General features: G+C 49.0%; 7 protein-coding genes across 7 annotated transcripts; 4 read left to right on the top strand and 3 right to left on the bottom strand.

Moving 5' to 3' along the window:
• Positions 1 to 1,025: 1,025 nt before the first annotated feature.
• N7519_002010 (uncharacterized protein) lies at positions 1,026 to 1,590 on the bottom strand (the record flags this gene model as incomplete). Its single annotated transcript, XM_057288788.1, has 3 exons — positions 1,026 to 1,211; positions 1,295 to 1,431; positions 1,563 to 1,590. The coding sequence occupies 3 exons, from the start codon at positions 1,588 to 1,590 to the stop codon at positions 1,026 to 1,028; spliced, it is 351 nt and encodes a 116-aa protein (XP_057149990.1).
• A 190-nt stretch (positions 1,591 to 1,780) lies between these two features.
• On the top strand, positions 1,781 to 4,671 carry N7519_002009 (secretory pathway Sec39 family protein; the record flags this gene model as incomplete). Its single annotated transcript, XM_057288787.1, has 3 exons — positions 1,781 to 3,308; positions 3,360 to 3,516; positions 3,570 to 4,671. 3 exons carry the CDS (start codon positions 1,781 to 1,783, stop codon positions 4,669 to 4,671), a joined length of 2,787 nt encoding a protein of 928 aa, XP_057149989.1.
• A 929-nt stretch (positions 4,672 to 5,600) lies between these two features.
• Positions 5,601 to 7,279, bottom strand: N7519_002008 (dual-specificity mitogen-activated protein kinase kinase; the record flags this gene model as incomplete). Its single annotated transcript, XM_057288786.1, has 4 exons — positions 5,601 to 5,750; positions 5,804 to 6,173; positions 6,229 to 6,520; positions 6,590 to 7,279. 4 exons carry the CDS (start codon positions 7,277 to 7,279, stop codon positions 5,621 to 5,623), a joined length of 1,482 nt encoding a protein of 493 aa, XP_057149988.1. The 3' UTR covers positions 5,601 to 5,620.
• Positions 7,280 to 11,837: 4,558 nt separating this feature from the next.
• Positions 11,838 to 12,479, top strand: N7519_002007 (GPI anchored serine-rich protein; the record flags this gene model as incomplete). Its single annotated transcript, XM_057288785.1, has 1 exon — positions 11,838 to 12,479. One exon carries the CDS (start codon positions 11,838 to 11,840, stop codon positions 12,477 to 12,479), a length of 642 nt encoding a protein of 213 aa, XP_057149987.1.
• A 2,159-nt stretch (positions 12,480 to 14,638) lies between these two features.
• Positions 14,639 to 14,958, top strand: N7519_002006 (uncharacterized protein; the record flags this gene model as incomplete). The annotated part of the gene is made up of 2 exons (XM_057288784.1): positions 14,639 to 14,864; positions 14,900 to 14,958. The coding sequence occupies 2 exons, from the start codon at positions 14,639 to 14,641 to the stop codon at positions 14,956 to 14,958; spliced, it is 285 nt and encodes a 94-aa protein (XP_057149986.1).
• Positions 14,959 to 17,388: 2,430 nt separating this feature from the next.
• On the top strand, positions 17,389 to 19,506 carry N7519_002005 (DnaJ and TPR domain protein; the record flags this gene model as incomplete). Its single annotated transcript, XM_057288783.1, is given in 4 exon segments — positions 17,389 to 17,950; positions 18,036 to 18,448; positions 18,468 to 19,198; positions 19,254 to 19,506. 4 exon segments carry the CDS (start codon positions 17,389 to 17,391, stop codon positions 19,504 to 19,506), a joined length of 1,959 nt encoding a protein of 652 aa, XP_057149985.1.
• A 1,110-nt stretch (positions 19,507 to 20,616) lies between these two features.
• On the bottom strand, positions 20,617 to 22,869 carry N7519_002004 (uncharacterized protein; the record flags this gene model as incomplete). The annotated part of the gene is made up of 1 exon (XM_057288782.1): positions 20,617 to 22,869. The coding sequence occupies one exon, from the start codon at positions 22,867 to 22,869 to the stop codon at positions 20,617 to 20,619; it is 2,253 nt and encodes a 750-aa protein (XP_057149984.1).
• Positions 22,870 to 23,911: the final 1,042 nt, after the last annotated feature.

The following is a 23,911-nucleotide window of genomic DNA, read 5'->3' as shown; positions in this document are numbered from 1 at the left end:
TGGGGGTGCTTCTGCCCGGCGCGCTGGTCCATGTTTGGGTCACTCCGCCTAGGCCGTTTTTGGTTTAGCGCGGGCGGTGGGCTTCCACTCACAGCGCGCCGATTTTTTTTTCTGCTGTTGAAAGAATCACGTGAGTTCATGAAACGCGTTAGATGACATAGAGCATTTAGCTTGATCGGAAATACCCTAATTTGATGTATTGAAGATGTTGTGATGAAGCGAACTTCCGCGAATAATGCACCTGGGCAAGTAAAGGGTTATCTAAGAATTCGTTCAAGCTTTGGAAGGAAGGAGCAACGCCAAGACATGCCAGATGGCCTCTTCAAAGTTAAGGAATCACAACGATCAGCAACGCATGTACATTGATGTAGGTGATACTAGTCTGATGATATTTGAAAGATAAGTGACTAGATTTTGGTGCAAAAAGTGATGCTTGCCATACTTATATACACGTATAAGGTGTCAAGCGAATTTTGTTGCCGTCCAAATGCATCGATCGACCTCCCGCCGAACTATATATTTGCTACGGAGTATATAGATTCCCGTCTTTAATACCATTTTTTCCCCTCGTGCATTATTTTCTACTTTCCCCGGCGAACTGAGCATGTAAATCATGCCTACGAGCTCAGATTTTAGTTATGAAGATAGTAATAGGCTTATGGTGTCATACCATCTCCAAAGTATGACTCCTTGAAGTATACAAAGAGAAAAACTAGCGATACAAAGAACCCCGGGATAAGCGGCTAGGCGCGTGGGACTGGCAAGGAGACCTATTTCCCTGTGCCCGATCAAAATCCATGCTTATATTGTCAAGTAGGCTTCTGAAATCGCATATATCTCGTCCTACACGGCTGCTTCTGCCATTTCCAAAATCGACTGGACGGAGCACACCAAAATTAAGAATAAACACTGTTTGTCGTTGAATTGGAGTATCATTTCGCACCGACAGACCTGGAAGTCAACCAGTTGAGCGTTTCTATACAGTCACAGGCTCCGGGCAAAAGTCCCGGGGCGAAAACACGGAATCACACGCATTGAAAAATAACAAGCACATCCTTCCCATTCACCGTTGGCTCAGCACATTGGCTGCATCCTCTTCCTTCCCGAGTAGGACCCAAGCTCCGGATTTGCTCAGCCTTGGGGGCGTTCTCTCGCGGGTGTGCCGCCTCGGCCTTGCGATAGGCAGCTTGCATCTTCATAGTGCGGAGAGCCTGTTGTTCCAATTTCCCATTATTAGACCCAGGTCCATCATTCAAGTGTACAGGTATCTCGATCGAACGGGGATTGCCCTTACCTCTTTCCGGTGGTGAAGGCACTCATAGTAGTCGTCCAGGGCGGGCACACACTTCTTCTTGCCGCTCGCACCATCGCCTGAGTTCACCACGTAGCAACCAAGAACTTCTTGCCAGAAGGGGTAGCAGCGGCCGGGACCTAGAAAAAGCCATACTGCGTTAGCCGGTTTTATACGCGGGGGCGGGAACTGGGTGCGCAAGTTGTGATCCGAGGCCATGCCGGCGCGGACCCGAGCAGGTTCTCCGGGAATGGGGGAAATGAGCACATACCACCGTTGTTACCGTAACCGGAAGCCATTGTGATGTGTAGAAGAAGGTAATTGAGTAAGTGGTAGGCACAGAGACCGCGAAAAAGGTGGTGATGAAGTGCCGGCGGATGCGACTTCCCTTTCGTTTCCGACTTGGTCTGTGCGCCCCGCCGTATGCAACATGGCCATCACCAACTATGAGGCCACCTCACTTGACTGCCCCCTCTCTTTAGCTTGATCATGGCTCTCGAAGAGCTGTCCGATGCGCATGCTATTCTACTAGCCACGCAACTCTGCGCAGGTGGTAATGTGGCGGACCTGCCTATTCTACAGGCCCGGTTTCCCCATTGTTTTCCGTTAGAACGCCTCCTGCGCATCATCTTGACCTTTCTCCCAGAGAGCACGGAGCCCTCTCAGTACACCTCTGTGCTACAAGAGCTAGCAAATAGCTCTAACCTGCCATCCGACCGACCGATCGATATCTCTGCCATCAAGGACTTGTCCGAATCTCTCGCAAGGAAGCGCGTGCGGAAGATTCATTTACGGCCACTGCAACGTCCTGATGAGGAAGACGAGATAGCTTCAGCAGATCCTTTGACCAAATTCCTTATCCACCGGGCACATTTGATCGACTCGGAAACAGCACTACAGCCTCTCATTCTCGATCTTATCATCCCGTTCTATGAGCACTCACCAATCGTTCGAACATGGCTGATATCAAGCTTATTACCATTACTTCGACTGAACTACGAATTCTACGCCCATCGCGACGAAACTATATCTCTTGAGATCCTTGAGTCTATGGACGATCAAACCGCGGTCAACATTCTCCTGTCTTTGATGAGCTCCGAAGAGAACAACATGGACTTGGTCAACAACCTGAGGGGTCTGATTGGACCTTGGCTCTATGGTGGTAATCGGTCAAAACGGCGGAGGCTTAACGAAGCAGCTCAGCAGAGTTCGGTGTCTTTCATTGAAGGCTCCGAGAAACCTCGAGCAACCGAATTGGCTGGATGGGAACATGTGAATGAATGGCTACTGTCGCGGAGTCTTGTCGACCGTGACAGCGTTGTGGGCGCATTCACCTATTGGGATGGACCATCAGATGTGGACTTGGGGGGATACGACAATGGTGGCACGCAATTGTCCGAAGAGCAGGCGAAAGATTTACAGGTTCGATACGGCCAGTCAGGTCTTGCTGTGGTGTATGCCCATGCCGACTCATCAATGGCTGTGCTGGAGGGCTCGTTCCAGGTATTGACAAGGGTCGCGAAGCTCCTCGATCTTGAAGACAGCTCGTACCTCACACCTGACTCAGAATTGCCATCTGTGCACTATGATACCGAGTCAATGTCCTCGACATCCCGTGCATCTCTATTGCAGAACTCTCTTTTAAGACCGACGAACCCTCTTACCAAACCGTCACCCCTGTCGATCTCGTTTCTCAGCGCTTTACTTCTCTCCCTCCGTATACTGACCGAACTTGGTCATCTGGTCCCTTGCCGGGTTGCGGCAAATATGTGCCTTCACAGCACCGAGGAAATGCAATTGGCCGAACTCAAAAGCGTGGTGGATTCTACTGTGAAGCAACCTAATTTAAACCAAGACTGGTCTATGGTTCGACAACGATTGCTTTGGCTTCGGGATTGGCAGGCGGAACAGTTCGACAACGCCTGGGATGAACCTTCACCACACCATGGACTTTTCTGGCGGATCCCGCGCGACACCGTTGAAACAGAGATCTTGAAGGCGCTGCTGGCAGCTAAAGGTAATGTGACCTAAATCCACTCTTTGTTGTCAATACTGATGTTATTTCTAGAGTATGAGTTGGCTATCGATATATACACCAACCCCAAATCAGCGCCACTCAAACCTGCCCAAGTGGAAGCTGCAGTCCAAGAGGCCATATTCACAGCGTATGATAATGCAAGCAACGGAAATCGAACCCGCGGCGGAATGAAGAGAGCTTATGATATGTAAGTGGTACTACTAAAAGAGGATATATGGACTCGATACTGACAACAATTAGCTTACAATCATTCACACCACACTTCCCAGACTCTGTTGTATTCAAACAGATCCACGCCCTCATCGCCGCAACACACGCACTCTCATACTATTCGCTGACCCTGCAACACGGCGTTCCATTCCAGCCTGTCAGCATTCGTGTCCATCACGATCCCATCCTTCTGATTGAGAAAGTACTCGAGCAAAACGCAAAGAGCTACACCAAACTAGACGATCTTCTCTCTATCGGACGAAACCTAGTGGCCGCAGACGTACCCACGCAAGCGGCATCACACGAAGCCGAAGACGAGCCAACTCACCATAAACCCCCAAAGGAGCACGCGCTCCTCACTGCAGAACGCCGCATCACCTCTCTAGCAATCGCCTCCGCTCTGTCTTCCAACGACTTCGGCACAGCCTACTCCTACATCCTAACCCGACTAACACCCCCGTCTTTCCTCTCAACCTCCTCCCCCCTCTTAAACACCACCTCCGTACCCGACGACATCACCTGGCGTGCCGTCTACAACGCGGGTCGCTACCGCGCCACAACACCAACCCACCCACCGCCAACCCTCCAATCCCAGATCTCGCACCTCTCCCAGCGAATGGAACTCCTCTCCCTCTCTCTCGTCCTCGTCCCATCCCCAGACCCGCTCCCAGAGATCCTCGGCGCCTGGCGTCGCTGCGACGAAGAGCTCACATCGCTGCGCGCACGCGAGCAGCAAGAAGAAGACCTCTGGGACAGAAAAGGCGACACATTGTCCTCGGTCCCGGGCGGATTCGGGCCCTCGGACTCAGAGCGTGACGCCTTTGACACGGAGCGACAGCGTGCGGCTCGTCGTGCGCGCGCTGCAATGCCGAACTCTCATCACCATGAGGCGCCCATGGGTCTATTTGAGGTTGCTCGTGGCGCTGCTTTGGCGCTGCATAAGAATGCTTTCCCGTTGAGGGGCGCAGCTGATGGTTCGGCGCCGCTTGCTCCTCACGACGGTGATCGGCCGCTGTCGCCGGATAGTGAGGGTCGTGTTAGGAAGAGGGATATGGTTAGCAATATGATGACTGGGGGCTTGGTTAGCGGGATTGGTTGGGTCCTTGGCGCCGATCCGGTGAATAAGAAGTAGGAGGTGGGGACGATAGGTGTCGCCAGTAACTGAAGGTTAAAAACCCTTACAGTTACTTCTGTGGTTGATGAGGATGCGTATTAAGACCTGTGCTGTATGTAGCTTTTACGATAACAATGAGACATATTTTTCTTAGAAGCGTACGGACTGGTTGTTAAAAATACTTGTTGGAAATATTTGAAACCATACATGGCTGGTGGCATATATGTACATAGTAGTAGGAAAAACCTGGAAAGTCTCCAGAGTTGATACGTTTTTTTTACTAGAAGATGGACGGTTGCAAATGGTCAAGTCCATACGTATATTCTTGTATCCGCATACATATAAACAAAGTCGAAGACAAGATGCAATGGTATTAAGTGCCTAAGTATGTCCCATAGGAAGTCTCCAAAGCATTGCAACACTCCGCATCCAGTGCAAGCGACAAAATAGACCCAAAATATAACCCTAAAGCAGAATAGGAAAGTGAGCTGTACACTCAAAACGAAAACGCGATATACGAAGATGGAGGATATGTCCAGGCTCGAAATGTGACAACAAAAAGACAAAGCAAAAGGAGAGAGACCAGTCCATCGTAAGGAGATGAGGGAGACAGTGAGAACCGAAGGAGAGGGTAAAAAGGATCGAAGGGTATGCGATGCATGGAGAATGTCAGGCCATCAAGGATCGTAGGAGGTGAAGCGTAGCCGATGATATTCGTGTCGGAAGATGAAAAAAAGGAAAAAGGATTTGCTGATGATAAGGGGGTATGAGAGTAATGTCGAGCCCCACGAGTTCCGGCCCGGGGGGATCCAGCGGAAAGCACAAAACGCAGATGGATACGAAGTAGAGTCGTGATAAACGGGGTTGAGTTGTTGACAGCCAGGTCAATCCTTGGGGTCCAGCCACTACTCAAAAGAAATGCAGCAAAGCAGTAAAGCACCCTCAGAAAGGGTGTTTGGGGACTTGTTTACTCTTTCCAGTCCCACACCTGCTTTATAAAGTTGGCCATGTTGACCTTCTTGTTTCTCATATCCTGCACCCATGGATGTTCCAGCATCCGCCAGGGTGTCGCACGTCGAGGGGGTTCTTTTTCCAAGCTGATAATCGAGTTAGTATAGAAAAATAAGAATTACAAGGACAAAGTACATACCAGCATTCGATGAAGTATTTGAAATTGTCCGACCAGCGAATGCCATTTTGTGGCTCATCCTTCAACTTGGGAATTGGCTGGCGGACGATATAAGTTAGGAGATCTATTAGCCCTGCACGGGGTTGCATCTCAGTCCCGTCAGCAGGGAAGGGGAATCGGTGCTGTGCGACTTCCAGCAAAGTCACACCGAGAGACCAAACATCGGATGTAATGGTGTATGATTGACCAGTAATGCGCTCGGGGGCCATATAGTAGGAAGTGCCAATGAAGGTGTTGGCATCACCCTTGGTGCCGAATTCACCGCTGACACCAAAGTCGCAGAGTTTGACCTTACCATCACGACACAGGAGAATGTTCGATGGTTTGATGTCTAGAAAAGCATTAGCCACTCATGGTCAATGTATACCGGGGACAATGGTCCGTACCTCGATGAATGATCTTTCGGCTGTGGAGATAGGTCAAGCCATTCAAGACACCTTCTGCCACCTTGCCAAGGACCTTCTCTCCGGTGCGGCCTCCAAGCTTTTTGACTTCTTTGTAGATGCTGTCTAGACTTCCACCTTCACAGAACTCCATGGCGATAGAGATGGTGCCAGTGGATTTGTCCATGAAAGCACCATAGTAGCGACAGATGTGGTGCGAAGCGCAGTCTTTGTTGAAGTTAAGTTCACGAACAATTTGTTTCTTGACATCAGGGTTGGGGTCCGTGGTAATGATCTAGGATGGAATGTTAGCCTCTATCACCGAGCGCAGGTATGCAAAAATCGACTAGCCAAAGCGACGCACCTTCAATGCAAAAACGGTATTTCCTTCCTTGAGTCGGCATCGGGTGACAGCTCCGCCAGCACCCTCTCCCAAACTGCCCAGTTCAACAATCATATTCTGTTCACTAGCGGCGTGCCAGCCTTCGTCATCAAGATCATCCACATCGAGGGGCCGGCCCTTTTCAAGACTCAATTTGTCCAGATCGGGGAGGAGGCCGTTCACATTGTTCTCACCATCTCCATTCTCGCGATCTGAGTACACTGAACTAATGGCCGACGAAGGATCCGACGAGCCATCCGGCTGTCGGAGGCCCATGGCGAAATTAATCGTCGAATATGAAGGGTTTGAAGAGGCTGGTCCGTTGGTCTGGATTTGTAGACTGGGCGCACCTCCACCTCCTAGACCATTTGTACTCAGTGGGGGCGGGGCTGGTCGACCGTTTGGCATAAGGGCTGGCTGGGATACATTCTGCTGACTGCCCATGGGAGTCGCGAGCTGAAGTCGTGGGGGTGCTGGTCGACCCGACGAGCGAGGCTGAGGTTGGGGTTGGGTTTGGATCTGAGGTACTTGGGCGGGGGCGGGATTGCCATTGACGGGTTTGGCGCTAGGGGAGGGGGGAATGCCTAACGTGAGCTTCGGGGCTCGTGGGCTGCCATTATTGTTGCGAGCGCCAGGAACTGGTGGACGAAGAAGAGGAACTGGGGATGACATGGCGAGATTGTTTTGCCTTTCGCCAGGCAAGAACAACTCGTTCGGATCTGCGAGAGTAGCCACAGTGTCGATCTTGGACCAGTTCTGCCTTGGAAAGTCCTGGGAAAAGGCGGTTTGAAGCGAATGAAAATATGTGAAAGGCAGAACAGAAGTAGAGCCAAAGACAAGAGGTACTGGCAAAGGAGAAGCAAAAGCAAAAGCAGAAGCAGAAGCAGAAGCAGAAGCAGAGATAAGGTAAAGAACAAACGAGTGGAGTTGGAAGTTACCGAGAGATGCGGCAGGTGACCAGTTACTCCACCATATACAATATAAGAAATAGAGGATTCCTTCGTACTTCTTAAATGTCAAGTATTTAGGATCTAGTTCCAAAAACGTTTGTAGGACTTGGAAACTGTCTGAGAATATTAATAGAGCGACATAGCCGACAACAGAGGGTCGGGCGGTGGTGGGCCCTTGATGTTTCAGAAAGCGCCTGAGCTGAAACACATGTCTATGATGTATGTACGGCCAATTGTGATTTTTTTGTGTTCAAAGGTTCAAAGGTTCAAATGTTCAAATTCTTTTTGTGATGATATAATATCGTGGAAATCAGAGAATTTTCCAGAGTACCATGGTTCAGTTTTCCCCTTTTTCCAAGGTATTCGATTTTTATATTAGCCCACAGGTGAAGGTACCTATATAGCTACCTAGGTACCTAGGTACATACATGTCCGTAGGTACGTATATAGAGCTCAAAGTCAAAACAGAAAAGGTAGATCTCTCTGTCAAACGTCGTAAAAGTAATTGGAACTTACGTTGTTGCCTTGGAGCCGCAATAACTGGGTACACTTACAGGCAAACTGTGGCGTCGACATCATTGCCAGCACATTCAAACCTGTCCCCCACCTGAACACGACCTATTATAGGCCATAGAGGTCTTACCCGGCTGGACAGCCTTACAGAAGTACCGACTTCTTTCCAATTTACTATGGAGTACTCCGTAACGTGTTAGATGATGCAATCTCCAGTTTCCAGTTATATTGGGCCAATATATCAAAAAAATACTTGATTAACGGTCGATATGTCATTGAGGGGCTATCCAGGGCTAATTCCAGTCTAATTCCAAGGCTAAGATTCGATCCCTTGGAAAGGTGTGGCTTAGCCCAAATCTGTACGCAATGAGACCCGATGATGACATGGGGCCCGGAAGCCCTAGCCGATCCGCACCAGTAGCATTTCAGTCTCTACTCCGTATTGTCTCCCCAATTCAAACCAAAGGCTGTGATTTAAATTAGACGGGATTCTGCCGGAGAGCCGATGCCAAGCCCCATATATGAGGTCAATCGTACAACATAAATAGTACAATAGCCCCAGTGTGGATATCCAAAATTGAGTTCATTTGAGACGGTAAATCTCGATCCAATTTTGCTATAAAGCCCAGGAAGCTTGAGGATGTACGGAGTAGATATAAATATATACGGAAAACGTAGGCTCTATCGGCGGAATAGTTGATCTTGCATAATGTTTCACCTAACTAATATAGAGGAAGTGATATCATGGAAATGTCTGACGAAATCGTGTGTTTGTTTCTAGAAAGCTTGTTTATACTAATAACCCCGATAACGTATTCCTAGTGGTCCAAAAGGTTAGATGAAATGGGAGATACAGCCCTGTTTCAGCCTCAGTCTCTTTAACCTGACAATACTGACAATGAAACAAATCAAAGGTCATGGCAATCACCGATCCATGATAATTGAGAAATTTGTAACGCATTTGAAATCCCGCGTGCAGAGCAGCTAACTTTTTTTTTTTTTCTGATGCTTTCAAAACAGGCTATACCGCACGAGGACCTACAAGTGCTGTCTTGAATTACACGGTACCACCGAGCCCATTGTGGCACGAAAAATAATGTCTCCGCGTATGCTGTGTACCTGGACTCCATGCGGAGTACTATTATTCGATAGAATGAATCAAACAAGTTCATTGTTCTTCTTGGTGCCGCTCGCTTGTGTCATCAGCGCTAAAAAAAAATGACGCGTCGATGCTGATCGGTCGGGTAGGGTGAGAGATACGTGATTGTAGATGGCGATCACATGGATCGGAGATGCAGTCGACTAGGCGATGTGATGGAGTATTGCATCAACACAGAATCGATGCCTTGGGCGCTAAGGACACCATTCTACAATATAGATCTGTCAGTGCCTTCTTTGTGACTGGGAACGACCTTGAAAGCTTTATGAATCTATCATATGAAGGTTCAGGAGCGAATTGAGCAGTAGAAAGTCGATTTGGATGTCATGAATCTCTTGACTTGGCCAATGTGATATCCGTCTCTTGCTCATGGCGACACACAATGAGCAGGGAATGTCAAGAGATGACAGGAAGGTAGGATATTTCCAAGCCCAGAATGCGTTATGAGCGGTGAATTAAGGCGAAAACCCCTTACCCTGAACATCAGAGAGAGACTACTGAGGTCAAATGACGAAGGTCAAGGAAATCCCACGCGATAGGCGAGGATGGACTCCGGAAAAGGTCCAGGTCCACTTGAATCATTTCCCACGAACGCCCCTATCATTGAAAATACGGCTGAACGTTAGGCTATATATATCAAACACACCCCACCAATAATTATATCCCACAAAGCTAATTGTGGCTAAAGATAGTACCAGAGATGAGTATGGGGTACCATACCATACAAAGCACGTTGCAATAGAATATAGGCCCGATCTATTGAAAAAGGGACCACGAAGAGCAAGAATTCAATAGCGGCATGTGGAGTCCTGGCCACGAGGTCGACGGAAACCGCTTGGTGCGGATAACCCCTATCATGGAGTCGGACAACGAATTGGTCGAAAGTCAAGGACAAAGGGACTAAACGATAATTGGCTACGCCACACCTATTGTTTCCTGGACTAGTCTGCCCAGATGTACGAACGAGTACGGAGTACGTACCCTGGCTTTGCCCTGGCGGTTGAACCGCTTTGAAAGTGTGATCCAAAGTCTCGACTCAGGAACAGGATGAAGATCGACACGCTTTGATGCTGCAGGCTCCAACCATATTGTACTACTTGTAAGGATACCGATTTCAGGGTATGGAGTGCTCCGTACATATTTCGCAGACAAAAAGTAAAATCGACTGTGCAGCTCGAGTGGTGCACGGAGTAACCGACTCAAAATTACTGCATATGCGCCATGTCAGGGACATCCAATCACACGGCCAGACCCCGAAATTAGTTTCTAAAAATGCGCTTGGGCATTGACTCTCTCACATTGCCTAGTACAGGGGGAGATGCAAGCATCATCAAGCACTGGACCCAGAAGTAAAACAATGCGGTCTAGCCGTTATGGCGTGAAGCGAGACCTTCCAAGGATCCCGTTGCGGGGGCAATTCGCAGGAAGTTGAGGTGTGGCGTTCTCCAGGTTTACCGGGCTTGTTTCTACTAAAATTGGCCGAGTTATAATGTTACACTGGTTACTCCATACACGATGGGGAGAATAGTAAGAAACAGCAGTTGTCCTATGCTAGGATACATGGCCAACGTATGTTGTATAAAACAAATTCTCGGACGACGATATACTCAGTGGCCCGGAGGACACAGTACAGTTCCATAAATAATGAGCCACAGAAATCGTAATAATAGTTAAAAAGGTACTAATGTAAAGGCAGTACGGATATAGTAAGTAATAATACAAAGGGTGTCTCGGCGCTTCGCTCCGACAAAGAAAGAGAAAGGGTTCGGATTCCATGTTAAGATGAACCTCCGGAGTAAGAACCAATCCCATTTCGCAAGTCAAGTGCACATCATTGTGGATTCGTCCTTACACAATACAACATACGTTCTCTTGGCGAAATAAATGGCGGGCTGTTCAGGGGTAAGTGGAGATGAGAAGAGACCCACGGGGAAATGCCAACAACTGGGACGACAGGAACGGGTAGTGGATCGGCGTTGCGGTCTGAAACATCACTATTAAGAGAAAAGAAAAACATATCTGAGAAGAGGGTGAAGTTGTAGAATATGTAGTATTGCAGTCCAAGTCTTACGGAGTATGTGCAACTTATAGGAAGTTTGATATAATATACTCTATAAAGGGTGTCTCCAATATCAAGAACGATCGTCAAAAGTTAGCGCTAGAAACACTGGGTCAAAATTACCAACCTGGTAATGAGAAACAAAACCCCCCCCTAACATCTGATCCAATCATAGAATTGAATAAATGAAGGCTGTGCGAGGGTCAAGTTCCGGGTACATGGCAGGTTGCGGTGTGGGTTAGTGGTGGATTAAGTACCCAGTACAATTTGGTCTTTGTTCTTTTCCCCTTTTTTTAGGGCCAAAACAACCAGAAAGCAAGTGGCTGCTGATCTCGACACTAATCTCCCTGTTCATACAAAGGCCCCCTGCCTCCCCCGTGCGCTTTCTGTTTCTTTCTTCTCTCCAAGTACATTCTTCGCAATTCCAGTCACTCTCTCTCGACTTCGGTCTTCCACTCTTTAAAACACTCACTCTCTTTTAAAAGCTACGCTTTTTATATATACCTTTTTGAACATCACTTTTTACGTTTTGCGTACATAACATTCAAAATGCGTTTCACTACTGCCACTATTGCCTTCTTCGCCGGCCTTGCCATTGCCGCCCCCGGCGCCGACCAGACCGTCTACGAGACCGATGAGGTGACCATCACCTCTTGCGCTCCTACTGTCACCGACTGCCCCGGCAACAGCGGTGCCGGTGTTGAGCCCACTGGCAGCACCACCCCCTCCAGCGTTCCCGCCGCTGTTACCTCCCCCGCTGGCGAGGCCTCCGAGACCCCCGTCCCTTCCGCTGAGACCCCCGCCTGGTCTTCCGAGACCCCTGCCTGGTCCTCCGTCCCCACCTGGGCTCCCAGCGTTCCCGCTCCCAGCGCTCCCTCCAGCGTCCCCAGCGCTCCCGCTCCCCCTGCTGGCACCCCCGTGGTCTCCAACAGCGTGATTGCCATCACCACCTGCGTGCCCACCGTTATCTACTCCACCGTGCCCGTTTCTGCCACCACCCCCGCTGGCAGCAACGTCCCCCACGGCCCCACCGGTGGTGTCCCCCACGTTCCCTCCAGCAGCAAGGGAGTTGCCACTGGCACTGCCTCTGTTTCCCCCGCCACCTCCTCCCCTGCCTTCAACGGTGGCGCTACCCTCAGCGGCTCCCTCGGCTTCGCCGGTGCTGCCGCCGTTGCCGCTTTCTTCCTGTAAACGACTTCTTCCGGATCTCTGATGCACTGCTATACCTAGTTGGATCCATTGGGTCTAACCCTGGTGTAGTTCCTGTGCCGAACTGGAGTGGTTGATTAGAGGTGTTGCGAGAACAGAATTGTGTTATTTAGGGTTTCTGGTGATCTACTTTAACAATTGTTGCTTTCTGACTGGATATGTCTATCCCTTTTTTGCTTTTTTGATATACATATTCCCTTTTATTTTCTTCTCGGGCTCTCCTGGATAGCTTCGGAGTTGTGCGAAGCTCGCTTGGTGGCTTGAGCACGACCTTAATGTAAACCATGACAGCTTTTCACATTCTCCCTCTCTCCAGCGCCTGTAGCCTATTTGGAATGTATCACTTTTACACATTCATAATCCCATAATTTGTTTTAGACCTCTTTCCATGTGCTCTTTCCATGTGGGCAAGTACATTTTGAGCACTTCCTTGTGGAGTCCATCCTACTAGTATTGGGCATCGTAATTAAGTGCGTACTATTGGTAGGAAGAGTCTTACCCCTGACCCTGTGTGCGACCTCGAATCTTGTACTTCCTAGGGCTGAATATGGCACGACTTACAATTGTAAAGCCAACTGGATGGCTGAATGTCGAAATTCACACTCAACTGCTTAACCAAACCAACTACTGTTGGTGCTGACCTATGCTTGAGTCTGAACAGCTATAGTCTTATAATCGCACCTCCGTGATCTATATTGACTTTATATGCACTAACAAACTATTGTCTTAGTATACACAGAGTTCAAGTTAGTATCTACTCCACCTGAACCCATCGGTCAAGGTAGTGCCTAATATATGTTTCTTTTCCAAGTTAATAGCAATTGTTGTGTCTTATAATTAACATTCCCCTCGATCTCCCCGCACATTCTTTGTAGTTTGCTGTCACAGATGGGTCTGTTATAGTGTCTCCCTTCCCCACCCTTACAACATACGAGCTCGGTGTCTTCATGAACAGAGTATGGAGTACAATATAAATAACTACAATATCATCAAAGGTTATGCATGGAAAAGTCGTTCCGCACATGTCAAGCCGCTTCCGCCTATATTCTAGTCACAACATCAATAGGTGAGAGTATATCTCTAGGAAAAGATGCACGAAAGAATATCTGAGAAGACATCTAAAAAGGACTGCGGGACACTAAAATACCTAGACATAACAAGGCCATATAAGCGAGCATTCTTGTACTATGTCCTCCGGACACACGAGCATAAAAACCGTCTATAGTAAACGATTGGCCACCAAAAATAGATAGCCCCACTATTTCTGAGCTCAGTGCATCCGAGGTCGGCTTGTTCATTGATCGAACGGCCTCTCACCTTCGAATCGAGTGTCTTTCAATGCCATTGCACTTCCATTTGAAAGGAAAGAAGACAAGATTCAAAGAACTCTACTATGATACCCGCGATTACTCTCGGGCCTCAACATATATCGTATACGAACCCTGAAATACGGGTATTGTGGACCTGTGACGCCTTCTGATTTGTGATATACGAATCTTGGGAGTACCTCGGCAGGCTTGGCGTTTCTGCTGCTCTTCTAGATAAAAACACATTAGGAAAGAGTATACTCAGTTGAGGCCATTGCAGTAAGAATGAGAAAATGCATGACTTCTTGTGTTGGATGCGTTCGGGCCCCAAATTGTATTCTGAGCAAACTAATCAATTTGGGATTATAGTGGGATTCTCTTGATATCCTTTGTTTTATCCTTATAGGACTCCGTGACCATTGTCCTGAAAAGGAGCGGTACAATCTCGCGTTCGGGCAATTGATTTTCAGTGTTGACTTCGGGATACCCGATGGACAAGAACAATGAAAGATCATCGGTTGTTTTTTTTTTTAGCCCGAAGGGCAACCTTCCCACTTCGCTCCTCTGAATCTGCCTTGATTTGCCCCTTCTTTGTGTATAAGCTGCATAATTAGTGTGTTATATTCTCATCTCCGGGGAAGAGTTGATGCCCTTTGAGCCTATCCGCCCTAGGACCCCTTTATTCCAAGTACTATTCGAATCTCGCTTTGGATACGAGCCCTCCGTGACGGTCCACTATTGAAACCCCCCCAAAGTTAATATAACTCGTGTCTAAAGATAGTGTATCAAGCCATATATATGATCTACTTATCCAAATCCCTGTTCTACCGCACAATGCTTTTCGGTCTATCCCAGCGACGAGCTCGCGAGCCTCTCAAACCACCCTCCGATCTCGATTATCCTCTCATGGATCTCTCATCCCTCGAGGGCGCGCCGATAGTTAATCCAAAATTCATTGTCCCGCCAGATACGACGACCCCTCGTATTCGTACACAGTCGCGTGCTTCCATTCAACATTTGTTCTCAAAACCTCTACCACCGAGACCCGCTTCAACGGACGGTATCTCGCCAACACAACATCGTAACACACTACAGGACTGGCCGCTCGACCTGTCCACAATCGATGGCAATATAAGGCGGGCTTCGGCCCGTAGACGTACGAGACCTCCGCCGAACGAAGTGTCTCCCGACTGTGATCCGCGTGGACGCGAGATGCGCCCACGTATACAACACATTCCACGTCCTCCCGTGCGACCACGGAGCTGTGTGCCCCTCACTTGGCTTGAAGATGAAAAGAAATGGATGGTTGGTGAAATATATATACCTCGCACACCTGATTCTCGGCCCCAAGATGATATAGCGTCTTCTCGATCACCGGTCTCTCCAATTTCGCCTATTTCACCATGGCAAGACATGTTTCAACGTCTTGACGAGCACATCGAATACAATGATCGTCTCTGCCGGGAGAATCTGCTGAGACAGACCCCGTCCTATGACGGACACAGACTTAGTCAAACACATGACCCAGATTTAGGAGATGATCGGGTTTCCAGATGGGTTGCAACGGCTCGAAGAATGCATGAGAATCGGCAGGATTGGAGGTGATCGAGCGTGAGCGTGATACCACTTTGTTTGGTTAAAGCTATAACTTTTCTGATATGTCATGAGAATATATTGATCCAGGGCTTGACTCGCTCGTCTATGAATATTACCGAACGGATAGGCATTAAGCAGTTTTGACTTTTCTTTGAACCAGTCTTCTGTAGAAGAACATGAGCACCGCTTCTAAGAGAAAGGGGGGATAGCATCCACCTGGCTTGATCTCAGACTGTCTGACTCTTGGTTCGGGCAATCTCTCTTAATGGCTCAGGGGTATCATGACTGCAAAGCGGTGTTTCTCATATCTATAGCCTTATAGAATTGTAGTTCGTATCCTTTCCTTCGCCTATTTCAAGAGTATAAAGCACCCACTGTGTTCTCTAGTCACGGCGACTTTCTGTTCTAGATGGAAGCATCCAGCCTATCCTTTCCGAGGTCGGCTTGGTAGTATGAGTTATTATTATATCTTTTGTGAGACGATGAAACAGAATGATAGTAATTCCCATTTCTTTGACTGGAATTGGAGCCTCAGCCCGATATTCTATATCTTGGTCTATGGTGCCTTGTCTTATTTTTCCCACTGTTGTATCATTTAGGGAACCTTTGATGGCGGCCCGTGAGCCGTTAAACAGATCACCTGCTATTGGTCCCTCTTAATATTGGCTTTTCGATCAATGTTGGCGGAAATACGCTACCGGGAACGGAACAGGGGTCCTCAACGGGCCCATCTCCACTATCAATTTTAATATCAATTTCATCTAAAAGAGACTGCTCTCATTGCTCTGCTAACGCGCCAATATAATTCTTCTACAAGGTCCGTTGACGAAATGATTAACAGCGGAAATTCTGTAGGAGCCGGGGCCCATGACAACAACAGTGTGGTAGCTGCAAGAGACTCCATAGTTTGATACTTCGATGAAATAGTTTTGGAGTTACCAAAGGACTTGTCGTTCTGATATTATACTTCTCTGACTCTCTAACCATTCTTTGGACCTTCTTTATAGCTCTTTTGAACTTCTTAGTACAGTAGGCTCTATAATACTCATTTTTCAATTTGCCTCACTTTGGTCCTATTTTTCAGCTCCTGTTTGTAATCCAGTCTTATGTGATGACACTGTAAGACCGGTGTTTCACATTGTTTCGGCCACAAGAGACATTTGTACTGAGTAGACCAGACAAGGCCCAGTGTAGCCAAGACTTTGCATTCGATACGTTGTATAAGTATACCCCCGCATGGAGAGCCGAGATGTAGCTGGATTGGTCCAGACAAGATTAGTATGAGTAATCTCCAGGTGAGAAACCCTGATGCAGGGGTTTCCCCTCTCTGTGATGCCAGTCACGGCGCTGCTGTATGCCTGTCACTCATCGAGGAAACTAGCAAACTGCATATTGGATCCACCGCTCCACCGCGAGTTATCGACAGCCTCGCTAACCACCCCTGCAGGTTCCGTTGAGGGGGCAATAGGATCAGAGGCCGATAATAAGAAGATGGAAGATTCTCGAATCACTTGTTTTTTTTCTCTCCCCTCGCGGCTGGGCATCGATCCCGGTCAAGGAATGAGTGACTCCATTGCTCCAATTCTTTTGCGCGCTAACACAGACCAGCAGCTCTCCAGCCTCTGAATTATTTGCCAGCCAGTAGAAAAGGATGGGACATATGATAGAATAGAAAAAAAAAATTATATTATAAGAGGACACGCCCGACGGATTTCTCGGTCTAGTTTTCACCCCGGCATCAAGCACCTTACCAAAGGCGATTTAACTTTTTTTTTCCTGAATATTTTCGGATATTAATATGTCAGAGATGAGAAAGTGAGAGGCAGACTTGAATCGAATATCTGTCAAGTCCTTTGCAACGTTGAAAAGTTGCAAAAGTCCAAATTTGATATTCCCAAGTCCTTCCCCCATCCGTGGTTCACACCTGGAAATCTCCCCGATTCTACCGCCTTCGATTAGGAAAAAAAAAAAAGCCCTCCCCACCCCCAATGGTCCAACTCACCCACATCTTCAAAAAGGACAAGGACAAGGAGAAGACAGAGAAGAACAAGCCTGATATACGTTCATCCCGAAATTCCTTCTCCGCTTCGCGCACTCCCCCATCTCCGAAGCCGACCTCCAAATCCCAAACTAAATCACCTACCAAATCTCCCTCAAAGTCCTCCTCCCCCACCAAACCCTCCAAATCTTCCAAACAGTCCTATTTCTCCCACAGTCGGTCATCGTCGAATTCGAGACCCACCGCCAATTTCAAGTTTGCCCGGTCTTCGCGAGACCAGGACGTACACCCACTCAATCTCCCACCCGACGAGCTACGCCGTCGATTGTCCGCCATGGCAGCATCTAACGAAGAGCAGCGGAGCTCCATGGATATTGATTCCCAGGGACCTCAGAATAATGGCGTGAATGGCACTGAGGAGCGAAGTCCGACCCCGCCACCTCACCAGCCGAACTCAGCCTCTGCCGACGAGGCCGACTCCTTCAAGCTGGCCGGAAACAAGTTTTTCAAGGATGGCAACTACCGACGAGCCATCGAGGAATACAACAAGGGTATGCACTCTTTTATCTCACAGCGGCGCCGTGTTTCATGAATTAGCCTTGACCAGGGTCGCTGATGATTTTTTGTCTACTGCAGCCATCGAGATCAATCCGAACTCATCGGCCTATCTCTCTAACCGAGCGGCCGCCTATATGTCCGCTAAACAATTTTTGAATGCGCTTGAGGATGTTCAGCGCTCCAACGAGCTCGATCCTAACAACCCAAAGATCATGCACCGATGGGCGAAGATTCTGACGAGTTTGGGTCGACCCGAAGAGGCTCTGGAGGTGCTGTCACGCGTCCAGCCACCGGCGACCGCCACTGACCGGGCAGCCGCAGAGAAGATGCTGCGCTTTGTTACACAAGCCGAACAGACAATAGCAGAAGACCGCGGTCTCTCGATGGTGATCTATTGTCTCGACCAGGCACGGCAAGGGCTCGGACAAGGTGTCAAGGAGCCGCGCAAGTGGACACTTTTGGCCGCTGAGGCCCATCTGAGACTGGATAACGTCAACTCTCTCAGGCAAGGCGCAGGATATTGCGATCAGCTTGCTGCGCGAGAACAGCCAAGATCCGGATGCGATGATGATCCGTGCCCGTGCCTTCTATGCCCTCGGTGAGTCTGAGCAGGCGCAGAAGCTTCTGAAGATGTGCCTCGGGCTGGACCCAGACATGAAGCAGGCCATTAAGCTGCTGCGCATTGTGCAGAAACTGGCTCGCACAAAGGAAGAAGGAAACAACGCCTTCAAGGCCAAGGATTATCACCGTGCTATCGAACTTTGGGCCCAGGCTCTCGAGGTTGATCCCTCCAACAAGGATATGAATGCCAAGATTCTGGGTAACCGTGCTCAGGCTTATATCAACCTGAAGGAGTATGACTCTGCCATTCAGGACTGCACTGAAGCTCTCCGTCTCGACCCCGGATATATCAAGGCTATGAAGTGCCGTGCCAAGGCCCACGGCAAGGCCGGTAACTGGGAGGAGGCTGTTCGTGATTATAAGAGCGTTGCTGAGAACAACCCCAACGAGCCCGGCATTGCGGAGGAGATTCACGAAGCTGAATTCGAGCTGAAGAAGGCCCAGCGCAAAGACTACTATAAGATTTTGGGAGTCGGCAAGGATGCCAGCGATCAAGAAATCAAGAAGGCTTACCGCAAGCTCGCCATTCAATACCACCCAGATAAGAACCGCGACGGTGCAGCCGGCGATGAAAAGTTCAAGGAAATCGGTGAAGCCTATGAAACCTTGATTGATTCTCAGTAAGCCCGCCACAACTTTCAACGTCATTTGACACAAAGCTAATTTTATTTTCAGGAAACGTGCTGCTTATGATAACGGTGACGAATTGAGGGAGGGCATGCCTGGCGGCATGCATGGCGGTATGCATGGGTTCGGTGGTATCAATCCCGATATTCTCCGAGACATGATGAACGGCGGTGGAGGCTTTGGAGGTGCCTCGTTCGGCGGTGCTTCTTTCGGCGGCGGTGGTTTCGGCGGCGGTGGCTTTGGTGGCCATTCTCACGGCGGCAACCCCTTCGGTGGCCCCGGAGCCGGCTTTTCGTTCTAGATGAAGCCGTCTAACCCATTCTATTTACTCGATACCACGACGGATTCTTTCATTTTTCGTCAAAGATGACGAAACTCAAAAACAGGAATTGCATGTCTTCGACCGGAGTTGGAGTTGCACCTCGATATCTTACACATTGATCTGTTGGATATTGGGATTTCACTTTTTTGCCCACTGCCATATCACGATTTTTTTGTTTCTACGGAGACGCCATATGATTCCCGATATGATAGATTTGATATTTTTTTCCCCTTCAGTTTCTATCCCCCCTTTCCTCTTTCACCACTGTGGCTTGTTTCGGAGGATTTTGTATATGAGTGCTGCGATCTGGAATGAATCTACGAGAACAGTACATTTATGGATAATGGCTTTTAGAGTCCATGTGTACAGAAGACTACATCCGATCAACCGTTTTCGGGCGTTCATCTATTGTCTTATTCTTCTCTTGAGGTTCGCTCTCGACTTTGACTTTGACTTTCGACTTAGAGAGACTTGCTTCGCATATCCTGGCTCTTGATATACTTCGTGAGGTTGTTATTCTTGTTTCCACATAGTCATACAAAAGCATATGTATGCGGTGTATACACCTGGATGACACTCATAAAACAGATATTCACTCTCAGATATAGTTCATTCGCGTATACTTCGTAGCTACATGGTGGCATTGTCTTCTAACGCTGACATTTGGGAACAGAGTTTGGACTCTTTATTGGAAGTCTTTCTCAGGATGAATTTTGCTGATGTCCGAATATACTATCTCTGCTTCGTTCGTCTACCCCTATGAAGTGGAGGAATATATGGAAGGGTTGGTCATGCTATGTATTCATAATAAACAATATAAGCTATCATAATGTATGTACTTCTCCTCGACATGCTCGAACAATACTAATAAATATAAGACAAATAAATCAGGGGAATCTCAGAAATATGGGGTGAACAAGACAAGAATAGCGAATGGATATACCGGACAGAAGAGCATAAAGCAAACTCCGCCGCTAATGAGTGATGACGTCCAAGTCGAATCGAACACAAGAAGGGGCATATAGAGATGAACGGTGAATAAGAAGATGCAAGAAAAGAAACAAGAACGCTGGCATAACAAGTCTTCAGTCAAACATAACCGAGAGCACTGAGCATAGTTTTGCATTCAGGGACCGGCAGAGCAGAGACACCCAGCGCGCGGACCAGAGCACCACCCCGGAGCCGCTGGAGACCGATAGCGACCTTCCAGGCCTCAGTATCCTGCAGCACAAAGACATACTTTTTGCCTTCTTGGTCACGAACACTGGCGCGGAGAATGTGCAGCCCACGGAACTCCGCCTGAGGCGGGTGAACAGGGCCACCATCATGGCTGGCAGTAGCGCTGCGCGCGAAGCATGCACTGGGCGAAGCCAGGCGGCAAGTATTCTTGCATACTTTAAGCAAGTTACCGAGAAAGGCCTCTGATTCTTCGTTAGTGGGAACGTTGTTCCCACGACGGAAAGAGAAAGGGTTGCTAGACGCAGTTTTGGCGGATGGAGTGGCGTTTACCTGTGGGCACCACACCTCCGCTAGCTTGAGGGTCCAGGCCTTGACGTCCCACTCGCGCTGGCCGATGCCACGTAGGTCATCGTCGATGAAGAGGCCTTCCGTTGTGATGCGCAGCACTAACCCATCGGTGATCATGCCTTGGCCTGAGACAAGTTGCGCCACTGGGGTCTTCATAAAGGCGTTGTTGAAGGCGTATACACCTTGGATCACGATCTTATCTGGATCCTTGGTAGAATATGTACTGCGATGTGAGGGGGGAGGTGTTGTGCGCGCAGTAGAGTTCGAAGGTGTATATGAAGACTCGGAGTACACCGAGCCAGCCGCATATGGCCGTCGTGGTCGGTCATAGGGGCGAAAGGAATAAGCATCGTCTTCGTTGGCGGTTTTGGCGGTTGAGTAGGGCGCTGGTTTTTTGGGAGAAGGGGTACGAGGCACATTGCTAGTACTAGCTGGCTTGGGCGGCGGTGATTTGGCAGCGGCCTCTTTCTTTGCGTCTTGCGCCTTCTTCTCGGCGTATTTCTTGCTTGCTGCTTCCTTGAGCGCCGCGAATTTGGCCATGGCTTCTTTCTGGGCAGCGGCCTTTGCGGCAGCTTCTTTCTCGGCAGCTTCTTTGGCGGCCTTCTCTTTGGCTTCTGCCTCCAACTTTTCGAGCTTGGCCTTTGCCTCAGCTTCGGCCTTTGCTTGTCTCTCGCGGGCCTCTGCGGCTTCCCTCTCCAGTCGCTCGCGTGCCTCCTTCTCTGCAGCGGCCCTCGCAGCGGCCATCTCCCTTTCGAGTTGCTCGCGCCGTTCCTGTAATTCCTTTTCCATTGCTTCGCGCTCGCGCTTTTTCTCTTTTTCTTTGGCCTCTGCATCACGCTTGCGCTTGAACTCCTCCATCTTTCGTCGTAGCTCCTCTTTGCGTCTCGTTTCTTCTCTTGCTCGCTCCCGTTCGGCTTCTTCCTTAGCCCGTTCCTTAGCCCGCTCCTCTCTAGCCCGCTCCTCCTTGATGCGCTCTTCTCTGGCCCGCTCCTCTCTAGCACGCTCTTCTCTGGCTCGCTCTTGCTTAGCTCGTTCTTCTCTAACGCGCTCCTCTCTAGCGCGTTCCTCCCTAGCGCGCTCTTCACGAGCACGTTCTTCCTTAGCACGTTGCTCTCTAGCTCGCTCCTCCTTGGCTCGCTCTTCTTTAGCGCGCTTTTCTGCCTCCTCCTTTTCACGTTTGTTATTATCAGAGTTTGGAGGAGTACCAGAGCCATGTTGATTACCGGAATATTGGTTGCCGTGAGGTTGTCCTCCACCAAAATTTCCTCCCTGCTGCCTTTGCTGACCTGCCCCGTTCCCGCCATAATCCGCACCCGACGAATATTGATTGGTGTTTGGACCGGCGTTCCTAGGGCCACCCGGGCCTCCAGGGCTGCCTGGGCCCCCAGAACCACCACCAAAGCCGCCAAATCCGAATCGTCCACCTCGAGCGCCGCCATTGCCTTTATTGTCTCCTGAGCTGGTGGACTGGATGGAGCCAAAAAGCCATCCAGCGACACCCACCCCGATCGCCAGTACCGCCATACCCGTACCACTGCCGCTAGCGACCGTGGCTAGATACCATGCTTTCACAATCGGGGAGATGTACGACCACACGAAACATGCGACGAGTGTGCTTGCGACACCTGCTAAGAAACTGTTCCGGTTGCACTGCAGGGACGGCAGGTAAAGGAAGCCCGAGCCAGCAGAGTGAGGTGGGACGATAAAGATGTCGTAGTTGCCATCGGGCAGGTCCGAGGATTTGCGATATTCGCCTTGAGTCGTATGGGGATTTTCGCCGTGAGGTGGCGGCGGTGGTGGCGGACCGTCGTCCATGTTGGATCAGCCCGGAGCGACGATCGTGTTAATATATATGCACGCTGTGCAGCGAAGCGCAGCGTCGGTCGAACGACTAGCTACAACCTGGGTTGATCTGCCGGATTAATCCTAGATGGACAAGTTCTCGCGGTTGAGAGTCAACTACCAGGTCATATTAGTTTGACAAGTGTTGCACTGAGGCCTCAGGCGCTCAGTGCTGTGGAGGGTACTCAGATACCAAATCCAAGAAAACAACACACAACAAAGACAAAGATAATCCAAACAAAAACCAACTCGCAAAGCAAAAAATTGAAAGTGCGGGAGAACCTGAGTCTGACTCGGGGGTTTGTTTGGAAGAGAAGTGTGGGAGCTAAGGATCGGCGCCAACGCTTCCTGCATCACTCGACGTGGCCATCACATCAAAAAACAAAATTTGGCAATGCGAATAAGCAAACGAACGAGAGGGATGTCTACATCTCTCGATGCGGCTCAACCTATACCACAAATTATCCGAACTATGTTGAATTCCTCGGAGGCCACGCGATTTTACGTAGGGCTATGTGACCGAGCTCAGAAACCTCAAGGGATGGAATTACAACAATTACAACAATTCCAGTTAATTTCCTTTTTCCCAATAGCAATGGGATTGTTTAAAGCTATGACTACGCAGTGTTTGTTCGTAAACACATTTCTTTTTGGGAAGGCTTTTCCTGCAAAGGCATCAATGCTCCGAGTCCCTGTTAAAATGGGCAAACGGCTGTTTTGTTTTGATTTTACTCTTTTGGGAAAGGGCTTGGTTGCCGCAGCGGAATATTGTTTTTCCAACATGTTGACCGCCTTGCTCTCCGCTCTCTTGGCTTAACATTGTTGAGAAAAGGGAGTAGGAAATAGTATGTTGTAGCGAAAAATACCAGTTGAAGGCCTATAAACCAAGTCCAAAGATCCAGAGTATCTCAAAGCTGCTATATCAATGAATACAACGTCAATCTCGCGGTTGCTCCCTATTCTGTGGTCAAGAGGTTCGTATTCGCATTCGGACCACTTCAGCCTCTTCCCAGCA

Source organism: Penicillium mononematosum (assembly GCF_028829835.1).
Source record: "Penicillium mononematosum strain IBT 11891 chromosome Unknown utg000002l:1.0-8112719.0:1.0-8118358.0, whole genome shotgun sequence".
Classification (NCBI taxonomy): Eukaryota; Fungi; Ascomycota; class Eurotiomycetes; order Eurotiales; family Aspergillaceae; genus Penicillium; species Penicillium mononematosum.
Note: the sequence above shows the minus strand (reverse complement) of the source record. Positions and strands in the feature narration are given on the sequence as shown.